Source organism: Branchiostoma floridae, chromosome 12, assembly GCF_000003815.2.
Source record: "Branchiostoma floridae strain S238N-H82 chromosome 12, Bfl_VNyyK, whole genome shotgun sequence".
Lineage (NCBI taxonomy): Eukaryota > Metazoa > Chordata > Leptocardii > Amphioxiformes > Branchiostomatidae > Branchiostoma > Branchiostoma floridae.
This window is the reverse complement of record NC_049990.1, coordinates 15,149,593-15,166,721: the sequence shown is the minus strand read 5'-3', so window position 1 is coordinate 15,166,721 and position 17,129 is coordinate 15,149,593. Positions and strand designations below refer to the sequence as shown.

The following is a 17,129-nucleotide window of genomic DNA, read 5'->3' as shown; positions in this document are numbered from 1 at the left end:
CATAGGGAAAGGTCTAGGCGGCCGTTGCCATGGTAACGGCGGGTCAGACGGTAACGAAAATGTTACAGTTCAAGTCAGCCGAGGTCAATTACTAACATATCGGTCAAATTTAATGTGCTTGTCCATCCCTGGGGAATTCACGCTGTGGATGAAGGTCTCAGAACACAGTTTTTCGGGTATGGGGATTTACATGGTTAAGGACCCCAAAGTGAGGTGGTTCGACGACTCAAAACCTATAGTAGGGTGCAGATACAATTCACAAGAATTTAGTATGTTGAAGTTGAGGGTACAAGCTACAAAATATCTGAAGATGAGCATAGATTTGCCGGCTCGTTTTTCCATAACAGACACTTTGATTTGACCCCCAGCGGAGGTCATGGAACTGCAGGCGGCGAACAGGAAGTGCCGGTAACATATCAAGGCGCAAATTCCCGCCGGCCGAAAAAGCGACGTAATCCAACTTATACAGTATGAACACTGATGTATTCCTCTACTATTCACCACAGATTCCACCTCGCTGTCGTGCACGGAAGAATAAATACGGCCTTTGCAAGTACCGCGATGCACTATTTTAACCCGAACTACTTTTGGGGACGGGGGTCGCGGATAATTACTGTGTTATGAGACATGAAGGTCTCAGAACACAGTTTTTCGGGTATGGGGATTTACATGGTTAAGGACCCCAAAGTGAGGTGGTTCGACGACTCAAAACCTATAGTAGGGTGCAGATACAATTCACAAGAATTTAGTATGTTGAAGTTGAGGGTACAAGCTACAAAATATCTGAAGATGAGCATAGATTTGCCGGCTCGTTTTTCCATAACAGACACTTTGATTTGACCCCCAGCGGAGGTCATGGAACTGCAGGCGGCGAACAGGAAGTGCCGGTAACATATCAAGGCGCAAATTCCCGCCGGCCGAAAAAGCGACGTAATCCAACTTATACAGTATGAACACTGATGTATTCCTCTACTATTCACCACAGATTCCACCTCGCTGTCGTGCACGGAAGAATAAATACGGCCTTTGCAAGTACCGCGATGCACTATTTTAACCCGAACTACTTTTGGGGACGGGGGTCGCGGATAATTACTGTGTTATGAGACCTTAAGTGGTCTATTTCCCTGCTGTAGCAGTCTGGAGACACACCACTTCACAGTGCAGCTAGAGGAGGACATGTTGGTGTTGCTGAACTCCTCCTGAAGAATGGTGCACAGGTTGACAGTTGGAATATGGTAAGGATTGATGCTTACTACATGTGATTGACTTGTTTGAGTGTTTGACGTCACGTACATTAACGGTTTATTCCTTTGGTTTGGATAGGCTAACTATAAGATAGTATAAAACTAGAAAGGCTGACATTTGCTTGAGAGCAAATATAGCATATATCAGCCATCTCCCTCATGCAACAATAGGCCTTGAGGTCGTTGACCCCTTAGGCCATTGGAAAATGACCCAAAAATTTCCCAAATATATCATTTTAAAGTGTTCCATGCCAAAAATTATAAATGGGTCATTTGAATAAATATCTAGAGCACCCCTTTACCAAATTTCGGGTCATTTGGTTGTAAAACGAGGGAACAGGAGCCAAAAATGTCCAATTTTTGTCAAAAAATGGCCATAAAATCGCAATATTGAGCATTATGTTGTACTGTATAGAAAACTGTTATTGATTTCATGTGCACATAATTGAAGGGCACTTTTATACCAAATTTCAGGTCATTCGGTTATAAAACGAGGGTACAGGAGGCAAAAATGTGCTTTTTTTGTCAAAAAATGGCCAAAAATTGCAAAATTAAGCATTTTGTTGTACCATATGCCAAAAGTGTTATTAAATCTGGGTGGGCATATGATCAGGGCACCTTTGTACCAAATTTCATGTCATTCGGCTGTAATACCAGGGTACAGGAGCCCAAAATATACATAAAAATTGACAAAAACCTCAATAAAATCATTTTAAAGGCAGATATGAAAGAAATGAAAAAAAAAACATCTAGGGGTATTGGCCCACTCTACCCTTGTGCCAAATTTCAAGTCAATCGGTTCAGGAACAACGGAGATACCGTGTTCCGAAGATTTGACAGGAGAAAGAAACATTACGAATACAATATATTTCACCATACCTATGGTATGGCTGAAATATAATGATACAAGGTCTGATCATTTGAGATAATATCAATTATAAGAATTCAAGAAGAGGCCTCTCTAGAGCTTGCCATGTTAAGTCGTCTCTTCCCCTGCTGTAACAGTCTAGAGCCGCACCACTTCACCATGCAGCTTTGAGGGGACATGTTGGTGTTGCTGAACTCCTCCTGAAGGCTGGGGCACGGGTGGACAGTAGTGAGGGTCTGGTAAGGGTTGATTCTTACTACATGTGATTAACTTGAGTGTTTGACGTCACATATATTTACTGTTTGTTTCTATGGTTTGGACAGGCTAACTATAAGATAGTATAAAATGATACAACAAGGTGTGATCATTTGAAATATTATTAATTATAAGAATTCAAGAAGAGGCCTCTCTATATCTTGCCATGTTAAGTGGTCTCTTTCCCTGCTGTAACAGTCTGGAGCCACAACACTTCACTATGCAGCTAGAGGAGAACATGTTGGTGTTGCTGAACTCCTCCTGAAGAATGGTGCACAGGTTGACAGGAGGAATATGGTAAGGATTGATGCTTACTACATGTGATTGACTTGTTTGAGTGTTTGACGTCACGTATATTTACTGTTTGTTTCTATGGTTTGGATAGACTAACTATGAGATAGTATATAATGATACAAGGTGTGATCATTTGAAATATTATTAATTATAAGAATTCAAGAAGAGGCCTCTCTAGATCTTGCCATGTTAAGTCGTCTCTTTCCCTGCTGTAACAGATTGGAGCCACACCACTTCACGAGGCAGCTAGAGGAGGACATGTTGGTGTTGCTGAACTCCTCCTGAAGAATGGTGCACAGGTTGACAGGAGGAATATGGTAAGGATTGATGCTTACTACATGTGATTGACTTGTTTGAGTGTTTGACGTCACGTACATTAACGGTTTATCCCTTTGGTTTGGATAGGCTAACTATAAGATAGTATAAAATGATACAAGGTCTGATCATTTGAGATAATATCAATTATAAGAATTCAAGAAGAGGTCTCACTAGATCTTGCCATGTTAAGTCGTCTCTTTCCCTGCTGTAACAGTTTGGAGCCACACCACTTCACAAAGCAACTTTTTTGGGACATGTTGGTGTTGCTGAACTCCTTCTGAAGGCATACGTGTAAAACTTTCTACTTCAGTCTATTATTCATGCCTGGATGTTGTCTTGAATAATTTTTAGAAGCATTGTCTTAATGTCTGCTATTTTTGTATAGAAGGGTGAAACTCCTGAGGACATAGCCGCAAGAGAAGACGTTCCAAAACGCAAACTGGAGGGAAGGAAGAGAATTCTTGATCTTCTTGCAGCAGCAAAGATGACAGGGTAGGTTGAAATATGGTAAGATGCACGTGCTATACATGGTGGTGTTATCAGCAAGACACTTACCAAAGACAATGAAAAGTCAATAATATACTGTTTCAGGACAGCTTTACTCACTGCATTGAACCACCAGATATCTATGTATCATCTATATGTATATATATAATAATCCTATAATGGCTATCCTACTTTTCATTGTACTTTTAAGTGAAATATTTAGCTTCAGTATTCAATTTTGTCCAAAACCTTACAGACGCATGGTGCGCAAAGTGGGTCCAGAAGGAGGTGAACTACAAACCTCGTCCTGTACAGTCACCGTTCTTCCCGGAGCCGTTACCATGTTAACAGAAATCAACTGCCAGGTCATCAAACCCAACGACATCACCCTGCCCCTGAAGGACGGAGCGATGCTCTTGAGTGACGTCATAGAGCTGGGTCCGCACGGGACATCCTTCAACAAACCTGTCACTGTACAGATGCAGTACAGCAGCACGTCGTCAGGTGGCGCCATGGAAGCTGTCGTGTTGGTCACTGAAGACAGATCGCAATGGTCGGAACTTAAGACGACTGACCTAGTATGTGAATAAACATTCAAACTATTCAATTTAGAGAAATACCATTTTAATATACCCAATATAATTTGGCAATGCGTTGACGAACTCTGGTATTGGAAAGACTGCCAGCACTTGAGATGCTATCCTTTATATTGGCTTATGTATTTCTTTTTTTATTTCATTATAGAGCGAGAACAAGCTGGCAGTGTCCGTAGACCATTTCTCCACCTTTGCCGTCATAAGTCGGCCAAAACAGGACACGTTTCCTGTGTCTACTGAGGAGCACACTCTGACGTCATCAACGCAGCCTGCGGTACAAATCAGCTTCCCAAAACAGTCTGTAACCACACCAACACAAGTCACTGTACAGGTCAGGATTGCATTCTTTACCCAAGTGCAGAGGTGTTTAATGAGGTCTTTTTTTCTGAATGTTTGCAGCTATATCTGCTTCAGGTTTGATCACAGCAGAGTTGATGATAGTTAGAAAAAATCCCTAGATATGTAATGATAATCGATCATAATCATGAATTTAGATAAAAAAAATACAGCGTTTTGGGTCAACACAAAAAGCAAATTTCCCTACCTTTTCTTTACATAGTAAGTCAAATCAACCCTATAGCATTGCATACCAATATTGAGTGAGTGATGTTACAGCATCTTTGCACCATACAAACATGTTTAACAAGCCTGGCAACAAAAAATGTCATTGCCATGGCGACGATGTATGGTCTATAAAAAGTGGTGAACATAAAGTTCCATAGTGCACCTCAAAACGACCAGGTCAACATTGGTGCGACCTTATCTGTCGTGATTGATAATGGATAGCATTCTAAAATATTGATAGTATGCTATAACATATTGCTTCATTTCAATCTCAGGTGCAAGAAGTTCCCAAAAGAGCGGTCGAGGACATGAAAGCAAAAGACCAGTCTTCTTGCGGCCTTGTCAGCACCAGCCCGATAGTCAGTGTGGAAACTGACTCGGACTCTGCAGTCCAGTTCCTCAAACCAGTCACAGTGCGAGTCCCACATCCCAAACGCTACATGGACATCCAACATGAGCTGCCCAACAAAAGATTAAAAGTGATGTCATATGAGAAAGGAACAGAAGACTGGATAGATGAAACCGATACCAGTAACCCCCGGGAGTCCGAAGAGTTGGTGGAGTTTGAAGTCAGCCATTGTACCAGGTAATTTCATAATTTCTTATCTCAGAAACTAAAGACGGCGAACATGATAGATTACGAGAATTACTAGTGTAACCTAGTATATTACACGTCATATACTAGGGCGGTTCTCATGTCGCTGATTGAATACAGCGATGACAAAAACATATCTCATTGTCATATCACTTGACGTGTATAGTCGTATTCCTTAATTTGTTAGAAATAAACATTTATCGGTATGCGTATAATAGTCTCTCAACTAAACAAACCAATGTACATTTCATATCTAGGTGGATTGTAATCATTGTGACAGACGACTTTGATGATCCAAAAGAATTCGGACCAATCCCATTAAAGCTCTGCCGATGGCTCCAAAGTCGTGACGTACAGTTCATACTACTGCAGCGGAAGCTCAACGCAAATGAATTCGTCATAGAATGCACTCTAGAAGAAGACGCAGAAAGGAAACACGCAGCTTTGCTTCGGAAGGGGTACAAGGGCCCGGTACCCACCGGCTCAGTAAAGCTATTTGAAGGACAAAAAGTAGAAATCGGCCTGCTGGGTAACGTGTCGATCGCTCCATTCAGCCCCAAACCACAGATCACCTTCCACAGTCAGAGGAGCAACCGACTTCAGATGCAGGTCATTGCTTTGAAGGCTAAGGACCATCCGGGTTTAGACGGTAAAGGGGACACTTCATTCTTTGCCTTGCCACGCATTGAAGTCCCGCGAGAGAAAGAGCAGCACGTAAGGGCAGCTATCGCAAAGAAGGGCAACAAAGCCGTTGAGTGTCCGAAGCCAGAACTGCTGTGCCAGATCCCTATCCATGTGTCGTATGAGACCCCAAAAGTGGTAAGTCAGTTTTTTGTATTGTCTGCTTTGGTTTGTTAATAACAAATCAGCGCTTAAGTCAATGTCGTTGAAAGTTACACCAAATGTTAATAAAATGACATGCTTCCACAATTAATGACAAAGGACGTATTATAACACTAGTACACCTATTTGGTTGGCAAAAATGCTCTGTTCCTCTAAAATGTATCTCAGCGCAAAGCTATTGTTTGATACCACAACGTAATGCTTCATTGACGCTATATAGCTAGCGCCATGTCTGTTCCTGATAAAATTTGAAATATCACTGGAAATAAAAACGTACGTTTTGTTTTGTTTTGTTTTGTTTACAGGCGTCAGAGCATGGAGCAGCTGCCTCAAAAGGTGAGGAACAATCTAACGATGTAAAAGTTATATATAATGGTTATCAAAGCAACGCCTTGAAAAGTCTTGATCGTGAAAGTATCACATCCTGTTTTCACTTCTTTCAGACTATATCATTTTGCTGTCGTCTTTCCCTTACGTTTAGGCTCTACTAAGTATACCTTAATCCCCTATCTCACTGGGCTAAGGTACTGTTGAGGTATGCTAGAGTTTGACAGCGCAAACGTGTTTTAACTGTACATTCAACAGGTGTCCTGGAGAAAGGGGAAAGGGGAAATTGGCAACAACAAAAAAATGCACAAAGGTGACCAAACTCAGACGTACCTCAACAGAACCTCAGCCCAGTGAGAAAGAGACTTAAAAGGCGCAATTTAAAGTTCAGTTGCTATGTAGAATGTAAAAAAAAAACTTGATTTGATAACGCTATATCACCTTATTCTTCTATTGGAATAAATGCACAAAAGAGTTACTTAGTAAATGCATTTTACACAGTCCACCTTTCTCCTAATATCTGCTAGGTTTAGAGAAGTACTTCTACTTCGTCAAGGAAGAAGTGAGCACGGACTGGGGAGATCTGGCTATTCACCTTGGGTTTAAGTGGGCTGACATCAGAAACATCGCCCGCCGAAACCCCGACGACAAGTCCTGTTGCTTTGACCTGCTGTGTGAGTGGCAGAAGCGGGAAGGAGACGCCGCTACCATGGAGGTACTGATGGAGGCTCTGTCAGAGGCTGAGCTACAGAGCGTCGTGGATGGTTTTAGGACCAAATTCCCAGATGTCGGTAGGTTACATTAAGAAGCTGAAAACACACAACTATACATTAAAAGAGATAAGTAAAAAAATCATCCTTTTTCCTCTGTATTCACCAATTCACTGTCATATCGTTTGCACTGAAGTACAATTACCTTTGAGAAATTTACCATTTATTTTCTCACCCCTATCTGATACCAGAACAACAAGGAGAAAGGGAGTAACATGCTAACTGCAAAGGTAAGTCGCTGATAGATTCTACATTTTACAAACAATGTATTACAGTACTCTGCGACCAGGCTGAATGCCATGTTCAAAATCGTGCATAATACCATCTCTGTTCCCCACACCTCTTGTCTTGTCCCAGCAGCTCGATGCTCCCACCGCACAAATCATGCTTTTAAGCTGCAGACCATCGCGAGTAAGAACAACTATTACAGACCATTACAGGCTCTCGTTCTTCCCTCGTAGGAAAACGAGAGAGTGGAATGAACGTGAGCCTTGTGTGGCGGAGTTCCTCTCACAATTCAAAGCTGAGCTGGGACGGGCTCCGCTGTATTGAGTTGTCCCCTGTCCTTTGTACATATGTAAATAGGTGTATGATACTCTAATAAACTTCACCTGTCCCGTCCTTTTGCACATGTCTACGTCTTTCCCCGTTCTTACCCTCTGTTTGCACTAGTCCTAACACTTTGCGCAGCTACTAATAATCCGCTTTTCTGTGGGCTCAGCAGTACCAAAGATAATGATGATTGAATAGTGCCATTTATGAGATTGATGGCTATCAAATTTAGCAAAGTCGCTGATCCGTGAAATCTCTTGCTCTTATGTTTAGATTTGTTTTTCTGCACTAGATAGTTCAAGGCAGTAACTAAAAATTTCCAATCGACACATTTACCATCTGCTTACCATGAAAGCTAACTTATACGCTACACATGTTGATATTTTCCGCAGTTGTTTTGTTGGTTATACGTGTGGGTACAGAGAAATGACCGATCATCAAAAGACCTGACAAGACGATCCTCACCTGTCATGGGTCCACAAAGATATGAACCTGTACGTGTCAACATGGCTATGTGAATAAGAAATGTGCCAATTATCGATTGATTGAGAAGAGAGTTGCTATTTCTCTGCGGCATGCATGTTCTAGTACAAGTTTTGTTTGAATTCGGAATTCCCCGAGGGAAGATTGCAATTCCCATCTTCCCTAGATAAAGATAACTGGAGTTCCAATCTCTCCTAGCGGAATCTGGAATTCTCCTAGAAGATATTTGAATTCCAATCTCCCCTACGGAGGTTGAAATTCTACTAAGACAATCTTTTATTCTACCAGGGAAAATACAGATTAGGTGAAATTGATTGGTAAAATAGACTGAAGGAATTCACAACTTTTAATCAATTCTACCATAGGGGAAGCCTACATTACAAGCTATTCTAGGTGAATTATGCCATATTTTAGACTGTACATTTTGGTATGTAACTTGCTACAATGTAACAATACTTTATGCATTCAATTTCTTCAAATTTGTAACTGGCTTGTGAGAGGGAAAGGAGCTTTTATGTACGGAGTCACTAACTTATATTGGTCTTATGTAAATGTCACTGATTTACATATCGGTGACATTTCCATACAACCATTATGAGTTAGTGACTCCATATTCTCAACTGTTTTTTTCTAATTAGCGATGTTGCATTTTTTTTCCAGTTTCTTAATATGAAGTTGGCTAATAGTAAAGTCTAACAGTAGTATAGGATTTTATGAGTAATACACAGCATATTCTTAACCTTTGATTGTCAGGAAATTGTCAGAAATTCTCAAGTCGTTGCCTATATTTCGTAATCTGAGCTGCACAAAAAGCTGACAAAGTTTTTTACAGACTTGAAATGTTTTAATACGTCAAAAGTACAGACAGCTTTATATACATTACACTGATTTGAGACTACCAAAGATGCATTACAACGGTTGATAATACACGTTGACATTGTGTGAAAAGTTTATCCGTGCTTTTGAATGCATATCTATAAATGCAAAATAGACTCACCCGTCTTCTAAGAAGAACATCTTTGGGTCGTCATGGACTAAACACCAGTTCTCTGTCACAACAGACTATACAAAAATTAGATAAAGCTACCTGTTCAAGAAAGAATTTGTAATCAGTGAACAACGAATGCAGTGGAAAATGAAACACATTTTATTTGTGAATGTCCCCAATTCGATGCTGAAAGACTATTTGAAAGAGTGACCGAAATCACACGAACATTTACGTTGTTGAAAACGCCACAAAAGATTCTCTTCCAACTAAGATCATCGAATCAATCTATCATAGAATACATGGAGCATTTCATTTTCAACTGTCTTCAAGAAGTCAAACTTCGTAATCGTAACGTAGATTTAGTACCCTATTCTGTATCGTATGTACATTCAGCACTTAATATTTGTATGTTAGAATTTAGATTATCTACATGTATTTAGACCACATTCATTCATTTCATGTATCTAGTCTTTCTTCACTTGCAATTAGCCCCATGGACTTGAATTTGCAATAAAGCATTGAATATATTCTTCTCAAAGGTGCGAGACTTCTTGTGCTTGTGTGGTGGTGCCATCTTGAAGGCGTGCAACATTTTCAAGTTCCAGTTGCTCGTCTTGTGGATTTTCCCGTACCACGGTTGCAAACATCCGGTAGACATCGCTCAGTTTTTGCCGGAGTGCCCTTCTCAATGGAGGTGTACGCATGACAGTTGCAATCGGGTTGAAAGCTGAGCTCAAACATACTGCTGCGACTACAACATTCATACGAGGGCACATGTCTCTATAGGCATTACATATGGGGATGACCATAAATGTTATCAGCCAGAAGATGAACACTACCACAATATGTAGCATTGTTGTTTTTGCCCTCTGTACACTTTCTTCAAATTTCCTACTCGTTTCCTGATCAACACTCTTACTGTTCTGTCTAGGATCATTCCTCTTGGGGATTTGGGGTGTGTTTGACTGATCAGGTCTGTTTTTCTGTTTCCGTTTGATAACTATGTACACAACGATGTTTGTGAACAGCATGATGCTACCAAGGACAAACATTATGGATATTGTCATGATAAAGAATACCATGGGGTAATATTTGATGCACTTTCCAGTGATCAAAGTTTGCATGTCTAAACAGTTCCAACCCATACTGGGAGAAAAGGCAAGGAGGGCAAAACCAATCCACGAAAAACCCATAGCAAAGTACGTTAGGCGTTTGATACTGCCGGCATGGGCGCGGAAGAATATGGGATGGCATACTGCGAGGCAACCGTTCACAGACAATATGGATAGAGCTGATGCCGAAATCATCTGCGTGAATGTCATTAAATCAACAAAAGTCATCATAAAGCCGTACTTCACACTGTGAAACACATCGCCTTCGGTGCGATACAGAAGTGCAACCCCACTCAACAGGTCCGACATTGCCAGATTTGCTAAGAAGAAGCAAATTGGTTTTAGGCGCTTCCGTGTTGCGATCATTCCCAAGAGGACCATAAGATTACTGGTGATTATGAAGATCCCTGTCAGCCAAAAGATTATGTCTATCCCTGTCCCCATCTCAACAAAATCATACACAGAACAGGCTTCGTGAGCTTGTTCGTACGGCACAGTTTGGTTCTGTACGTACCACCGATAGCAGGGAATCAACCCGTCAAATTCGGGAACAGATGACTGATTTTTGTCCAACAGTTTGCCAAAGCTGTCGTTGACCATGTCTAAGTCGATTTTACAGCCAAGAAAACGACTCAGAATCCTCTTGTTTGTACCGAAAACTTGTCGGACGCGGATGATAAGAAGATACAGACTGGGCAGAAGCCGTCAGGACATAAGATAACGAACACTCACTGATTTTTGTCCAACAATTCGCCAAAGCTGTCGTTGACCATGTCTGAGCCGATTGTAAAGCCAGGGAAATCCATTTGTTTGTACAAAGGACTTGTCTGACGCGGATGGCGTTGATAAAAAGGTACAAACTGGGCCGAAGCCGCCAGAATATAAGATAATGAACACTCACTGATTGTTGTCCAACAGTTCGCCAAAGCTACCGTTGACCATGTCTGAGCCGATTGTACAGCCAAGGAAACGAATCAAAATCCTTTAGTTTGTATTGAAGACTTGTCTGACGCGGATGTCGTTAATACGAAGATACAGACTGGGCCGAAGCCGTCAGGATATAAGATAACGAACACTCACTGGTTGTTGTCCAACAGTTCGACAAAGCTGTCGTTGACCGTGTCTGAGCCGATTGTACAGCCAGGGAAATCCGCTTGTTTGTACAGAGGACTTGTCTGACGCGGATGGCGTTGAAAAGAAGAGACAGAATGGGCAGAAGCCGTCAGGATAAGATAACGAACACTCACGTTGAAGAGAGCGGTCGTGGAAGATGTACCCAATTCATGAAGCAGCTGGAGGACCCGATGTTGAAGCTTAAAAGCCGGGTGTGAACTGAATGCATGCGGCGAAATGACCTTTGCGTGGTAATAGAGAATATGATATATTTGTGAAGAGGGGGCTTGTTTAATGAGCTTCCTGGGGGGTTGCTACAGTGAACGAGCCTTGCGCAGGCTGTTCCCATGACAACATTATTAATGATTAACAGCACGATGGACCGGAAGGCCTTGATCTGTTACTTGTAAGTATACAACTATGTATATATAGATACTGTTCACGAAGATGCAAGGCAATGCTTTCAATCTTTTTTCTGCCTCTTAACTTTGATTAGGGAGAGCTTGAGGCACGTAAGAGATAAAAAGACCACCGATTTCCTACCTGCAGCAAAATAATTATACTACTGGTAGATGTATATATGTACAGGCAAGGAAATCTAGTTATTGCGTACAACTTTGTTCAAAATTTTTACACCGAAATTAACTCTCCTGTCATAAAGGAAACCCAAGGTAATAAGTTAAAAATCTAGTACAGAAAATTCAAGCTTACGTATGAAAGTGAAAAATACATATATATATCTAACAAAGTTGAGCTATCGCCGAGCCATGACTAAACGAAGGATCAGCGATCACCCACTGCAAATTAAAGCGGACAGATACACCCGAACTCCTCCTGACGATAGAATATGTATGTTTTGTAATACGAATTACAGATGTATAGAAAATGAAATGCGCTTTGTTATAGAGTGTTCTCTGTACATACAGAATATAATACAACACGGTGTATTCCGTATCACCCAAGGTACCAGCCCGACCGCGGAAAGGATCGACCGACGGCCTTCGGGTGATTCTTCCCGCGGTCGGGCTTGTACCTCGGGTGATACGGAATACACCGTGTTGTATTCTATATTTATAACATCAAGGCCAGTTCTGTTCAATTCATCAAAGTTTGTTCATAACTTCAGAGCTGTCTTCTTTTTATTTTTGCAAATATGCACAAAATTATTCAAATATTCTGTATTGTACGAAATTGTCACAACATTTTCAAATTTGAATAAAAATTGTTTCAATCTGAGTTGTACAATACAGAACACCATAATTTTATTTTACTTTGTCACAAAGTTGAGAGCACATTATTATAACATTATCCAATGTTAGTAAAATCCTGGAGGAGTCTGGTTTTGCCTACCTTTTGCTAAACAGTGATCACAACACTTCATTCGCTCAGTCTGAAGTAAAACAAAGACTAAAAGACACCTTTCTTCAAAACTTTTACTCAGATCTTAACTCTCCTGGCACGAAGGAAAACCAAGGAAATAAGCTAAGAACCTACAGAAAATTTAAGCAATTGTATGAAAGAGAAAAATACCTGGACATAACAAATTTTAGCTATCGCCCAGCCATGACTAAACTAAGGATCAGCGATCACCCATTGGAAATTGAAGCCGGTAGATACAACCAAACTCCTCCTAATGATAGACTATGTATATTTTGCGATAAGAATCACATGTATGTAGAAAACGAAATACACTTTGTCCTAGAGTGTTCACTGTACAATGATCTGCGCAATACATTTCTTAATGCTACACATGTAGATCAGAAATATGCACACATGACGAAGGAAGATATGTTCAAATATCTCATGTCATCATCTGACCACGATATACTAGAAAATCTCTGTAAGTTCATCTACAAATGTTTTAGGAAGAGAGAAGATGCATATAAACTATAGTATGTGAAATTGTATAACTTTGCGTTTACTACCTTTTGTACCAAACTGACTGCATTTAGCCCCAACGGGGCATGAGTATGCAATAAACTTCATTGTCATTGTCATTGTCATTATATTTTTGAAATGTATTGATGGGTAGAATGTACTGAAGTACATGCATGTTTGCCAGCAGCAGTGTTGAGTAGGGGTGGGTATCGGTACGGTGTACCGGTACAAAACCAGTTTTCGTATCGGACCGGTCTTGAAAAACCGGACCTGAAAACATTTGGTGGACCGGATGTTGGTCCGATTGGAAAATGAACAGATTATATGATCAGGCATTCACGCGTTTTGAGGCATTACCTGTCGAAGAAAATAACAAGAGTGAAGTATAGTATACGTAGTTTGTAGCCATTTCTACCAATTTTTGCAGTCAATCGAACAGAGGCCTTGTAGGATTTTAAACGCCAGTGGTAGTCAAATTCTCCGTAAAACAGATTTCTTTGTAGCGAAATGGACCATTGTTTTGAGTACTGTCCGTTCACAAGTTTTCACATACTGAATCAGGTCCAGGTTCAGGTCCGGACCTGATCCTCTAGACCTGAACCGGACCTGGACCTGAATATTCTGAAGCGGTACCCACCCCTAGTGCTGAGCTAAGGCCCATCTCTAGCTGTCCAGATATCCCAGCTGCCTGATTGCCTTGAACTGATCAGGGATCTCCATCAGTGCCTGGACAGCGAACGCCGTGTCGGGGTTCTTAGCGGTCGCACGGGCTTGGTGAAAATCAACGAACTGGAAGTTATCAAACAGCCTGCTGGGAAGTTTGTCATCAAAGTCCTGCATGGTGTCCCATGGTCCATCCCCCACCCCCACCAGGAGGATGGACAGGGCGTACTTGGACGCCTCGGCGATGGCATTACGGGTGGCGTGCTCGCTGGTGACTTGGCCGTCAGCAACAATCACCAGGATGTGATACTGTAAATGCAGAAATATTCGCGATGGATTTATGTTCGCGGTTTTACGGTGGACACTTCACCGCGAAATTAAAACCACCGCGAACATTTTTCCATGGCAGTAAGAGACTACAGTACATGGTGCTACCGCGAAATTGAAACCACCGCGAAAAGAACCCTTTTCCCGCTCCCGCGAAATTAAATGCATTTACAGTACTAACCAGGACAGAAAAAAAAAGAAATGCTAGCTATTCATCCGAAAATATTTTCATTAGGTTGGTAGAATATAGGCTGAGGGAGAATTCGTATTACACAACCAGTAGGTACTTACATTGCTTACGTTTCGATGTCTCTCAGACACCTTCGTCAGAGCTTCTAACTGGAGTTCTGCTTCTCACCGCTATAGGTAGCCGATGTAGGGGGATACAAGATTAGCCACGTTTGGGACTGTTTTCTCACCGCAAAAGCGCCACCTACATCGGCTACATACAGCGGTGAGAAGCAGAACTCCAGTTAGTATTAAAGACCTGTTTCTTCCAGATCACTTTAGTGTCACTGACGAAGGATAGTGGATTCTATCCGAAACGTCTGACCGTTTCCAAAACCATATCCAGTTGCTTGAGTAACTACTTTTTGGTATATCTTATTACCTGGATGTTTAACCTACATAGACGTATCAAAACGTAAGCAATGTAAGTACCTACCGGTTGTGTAATAAGAATTCTCTCTCCTCCTAGCTATTCATGTATGAAATATATGTATATATAAGATTCAGAAAATGAACGGCTTCACACATTATCACTCGCATTATTTTGGTATGCCCAATAAACTCAACACATCATTACTCACATTATATTTGTATGCCCTGCAGTATAACTCACCACATTAACACACGTTATCACATTATCTTAGTAGGCCCTATAACTCAAATTATCACTCACGTGTGAATTATCTTAGTAGGTCCCACTATCCCATTACTACATGACTTTACTCTACAATACAACAAGATAGCATCTCAACATGAACTTACCGCTTTAGTTTGCTTGACTATGTCTATTGCCTGATATATCAGTGGAGCGAAGTTTGTGGGCCCACTGAGCTTGACTCTGGGCGTGATCAGGTTATAACACTGTAACACATCAGTGAAACCATCACAACAGCCGAACTCCTTGAAGGGAAACACTCGCTTGTCAGAAGTCGAGGCATCGCCAAATCCAAACGCAGGGATGAGACCATCGTCGTCAAAGTGGGAAAGAGTTTCACCCAGAATGGCAATGACCTGACAGGAGACAATATACATGTTAACGAGCAGCAAGGATGTTACAATAGTTCAGTTATTATTCTTAATGAATTACTAACTTGATCCGACAGATTTTTACCTACTAGTTGTATTCAATAATATTCATACTACAGTCAAAATGGGCCAACCTGGTGCAGTCAACCACCACCAGTTTAGTCACATCATAATTCCAGGGGTGCCTAAGCATTTGCACAAACCCAATGAAATTCGTGCCAACTCAGTTATGTGATACACACAAATCACTATGCGAAAACGCACGAATCTTATGAAAATCGCACGAATCATTATGCAAAAACGCACAAATCTTATGAAAATCGCACAATTCACTATGTGATACACACGAACCTTATGCCATAATTTTGCACGAACCTTTAATGCAAACGGCGGCAAAAGACATGATTTTGAGCATTTCTACCCGTGATATTTATATTTCAAGGCATGGAATGGGCATATACCGCCACGAAGACGTATTTGATAGCCTGTGAGCTACTGTTTTGCTTCATTTCGGCGTCTAAGAAGTAAGATCGTATTTTTCGTCGCCGAAGATCGAAGCCGCCATCTTGAAAATCCCTCTCCTTCTGTCACGTGACCCCGGCACTGCCTCAATTTCGCATAAGGTTCGTGCAAATCTCATAAGGGTCTCATAAGGTTCATGTGTATCACATAGTGATTCATGCGATTTTCATAAGACTTGTGCGTTTTCGCATAGTTATTCGTACGATTTTCATAATATTCGTGTGTTTTCGCATAGTGATTCGTGTGTATCACATAATATTCGTACCAATTTCTTAGGGTCCGTGCAAATGCATAGGCACAACTGAATTCCAACCCATCTGCTAATCTACCATCATACCCGAGCCCAGTACACTTTTTTTGGTGTTAACCATATAGGTTATAGGAACAGACAACCTACCAACAGACCACATTTGACTTTTGGGCAGAAAAACATGGTTCTAAGTTTTAAACAATGATCTATTGAAATTTACTAATACATCACAATATGAAGTTTATAAACTGTGCACGTCTCTTGCAGATCATTTCCAATGAACTAAAAGGTGCATTTATCTTGTGCAAATTGATTTCAGGCCAACCAACCAATCCATCTAATATGTCTGGAGAGTAAACACTTTTGTGTAACAAACAAGCTTTTCTTTCTAGCAAAGTAAAATCACTAGGAACCTTTTGAGCTCATTCACCCTGAGTTTTCACCTTCTGTACCGATTTAGCAGGGTAGAATCTACCCCTGCCCAGTGTATTCCTGGGTACAAATTAGGGTTAATGACCCAATTTTCTTATGTGTACACGGTGTCATAATTCATGGCCGGTTCCTACAAGTACCACTGAACAAACGACCGAGTCACCGCAGTCTCCTATAACCTCATTAAACGTTGTATTCGGTAGTTATAGCAAAGGATCAGGCGTTATGACACCATATACACTTCAGGGCATGTCATTAACCCTTTATATAATAACCCTGGGCATAATATGGATTCTGGACTAGTCTTATCCTGTTTGATGTGCACTTCATGTACAACTTAATCAGTACATGTACATGTATAATATATGGCACTGGTGTAATTATTACTAGACTAA

At 41.1% G+C, this 17,129-nt stretch overlaps 2 protein-coding genes across 2 annotated transcripts; one reads left to right on the top strand and one right to left on the bottom strand.

Moving 5' to 3' along the window:
* Positions 1–3,734: 3,734 nt before the first annotated feature.
* LOC118427544 (p53-induced death domain-containing protein 1-like) lies at positions 3,735–7,390 on the top strand. The gene is made up of 7 exons (XM_035837381.1): positions 3,735–4,043; positions 4,210–4,392; positions 4,901–5,211; positions 5,478–6,039; positions 6,369–6,399; positions 6,918–7,181; positions 7,352–7,390. Exons 1-7 carry the CDS (start codon positions 3,807–3,809, stop codon positions 7,372–7,374), a joined length of 1,611 nt encoding a protein of 536 aa, XP_035693274.1. The 5' UTR covers positions 3,735–3,806; the 3' UTR covers positions 7,375–7,390.
* Positions 7,391–13,751: 6,361 nt separating this feature from the next.
* On the bottom strand, positions 13,752–16,039 carry LOC118427044 (copine family protein 1-like). Its single transcript, XM_035836682.1, has 3 exons — positions 15,992–16,039; positions 15,267–15,515; positions 13,752–14,258 (listed from the first exon to the last, which is right to left on the bottom strand). The coding sequence occupies exons 1-3, from the start codon at positions 16,037–16,039 to the stop codon at positions 13,950–13,952; spliced, it is 606 nt and encodes a 201-aa protein (XP_035692575.1). The 3' UTR covers positions 13,752–13,949.
* Positions 16,040–17,129: the final 1,090 nt, after the last annotated feature.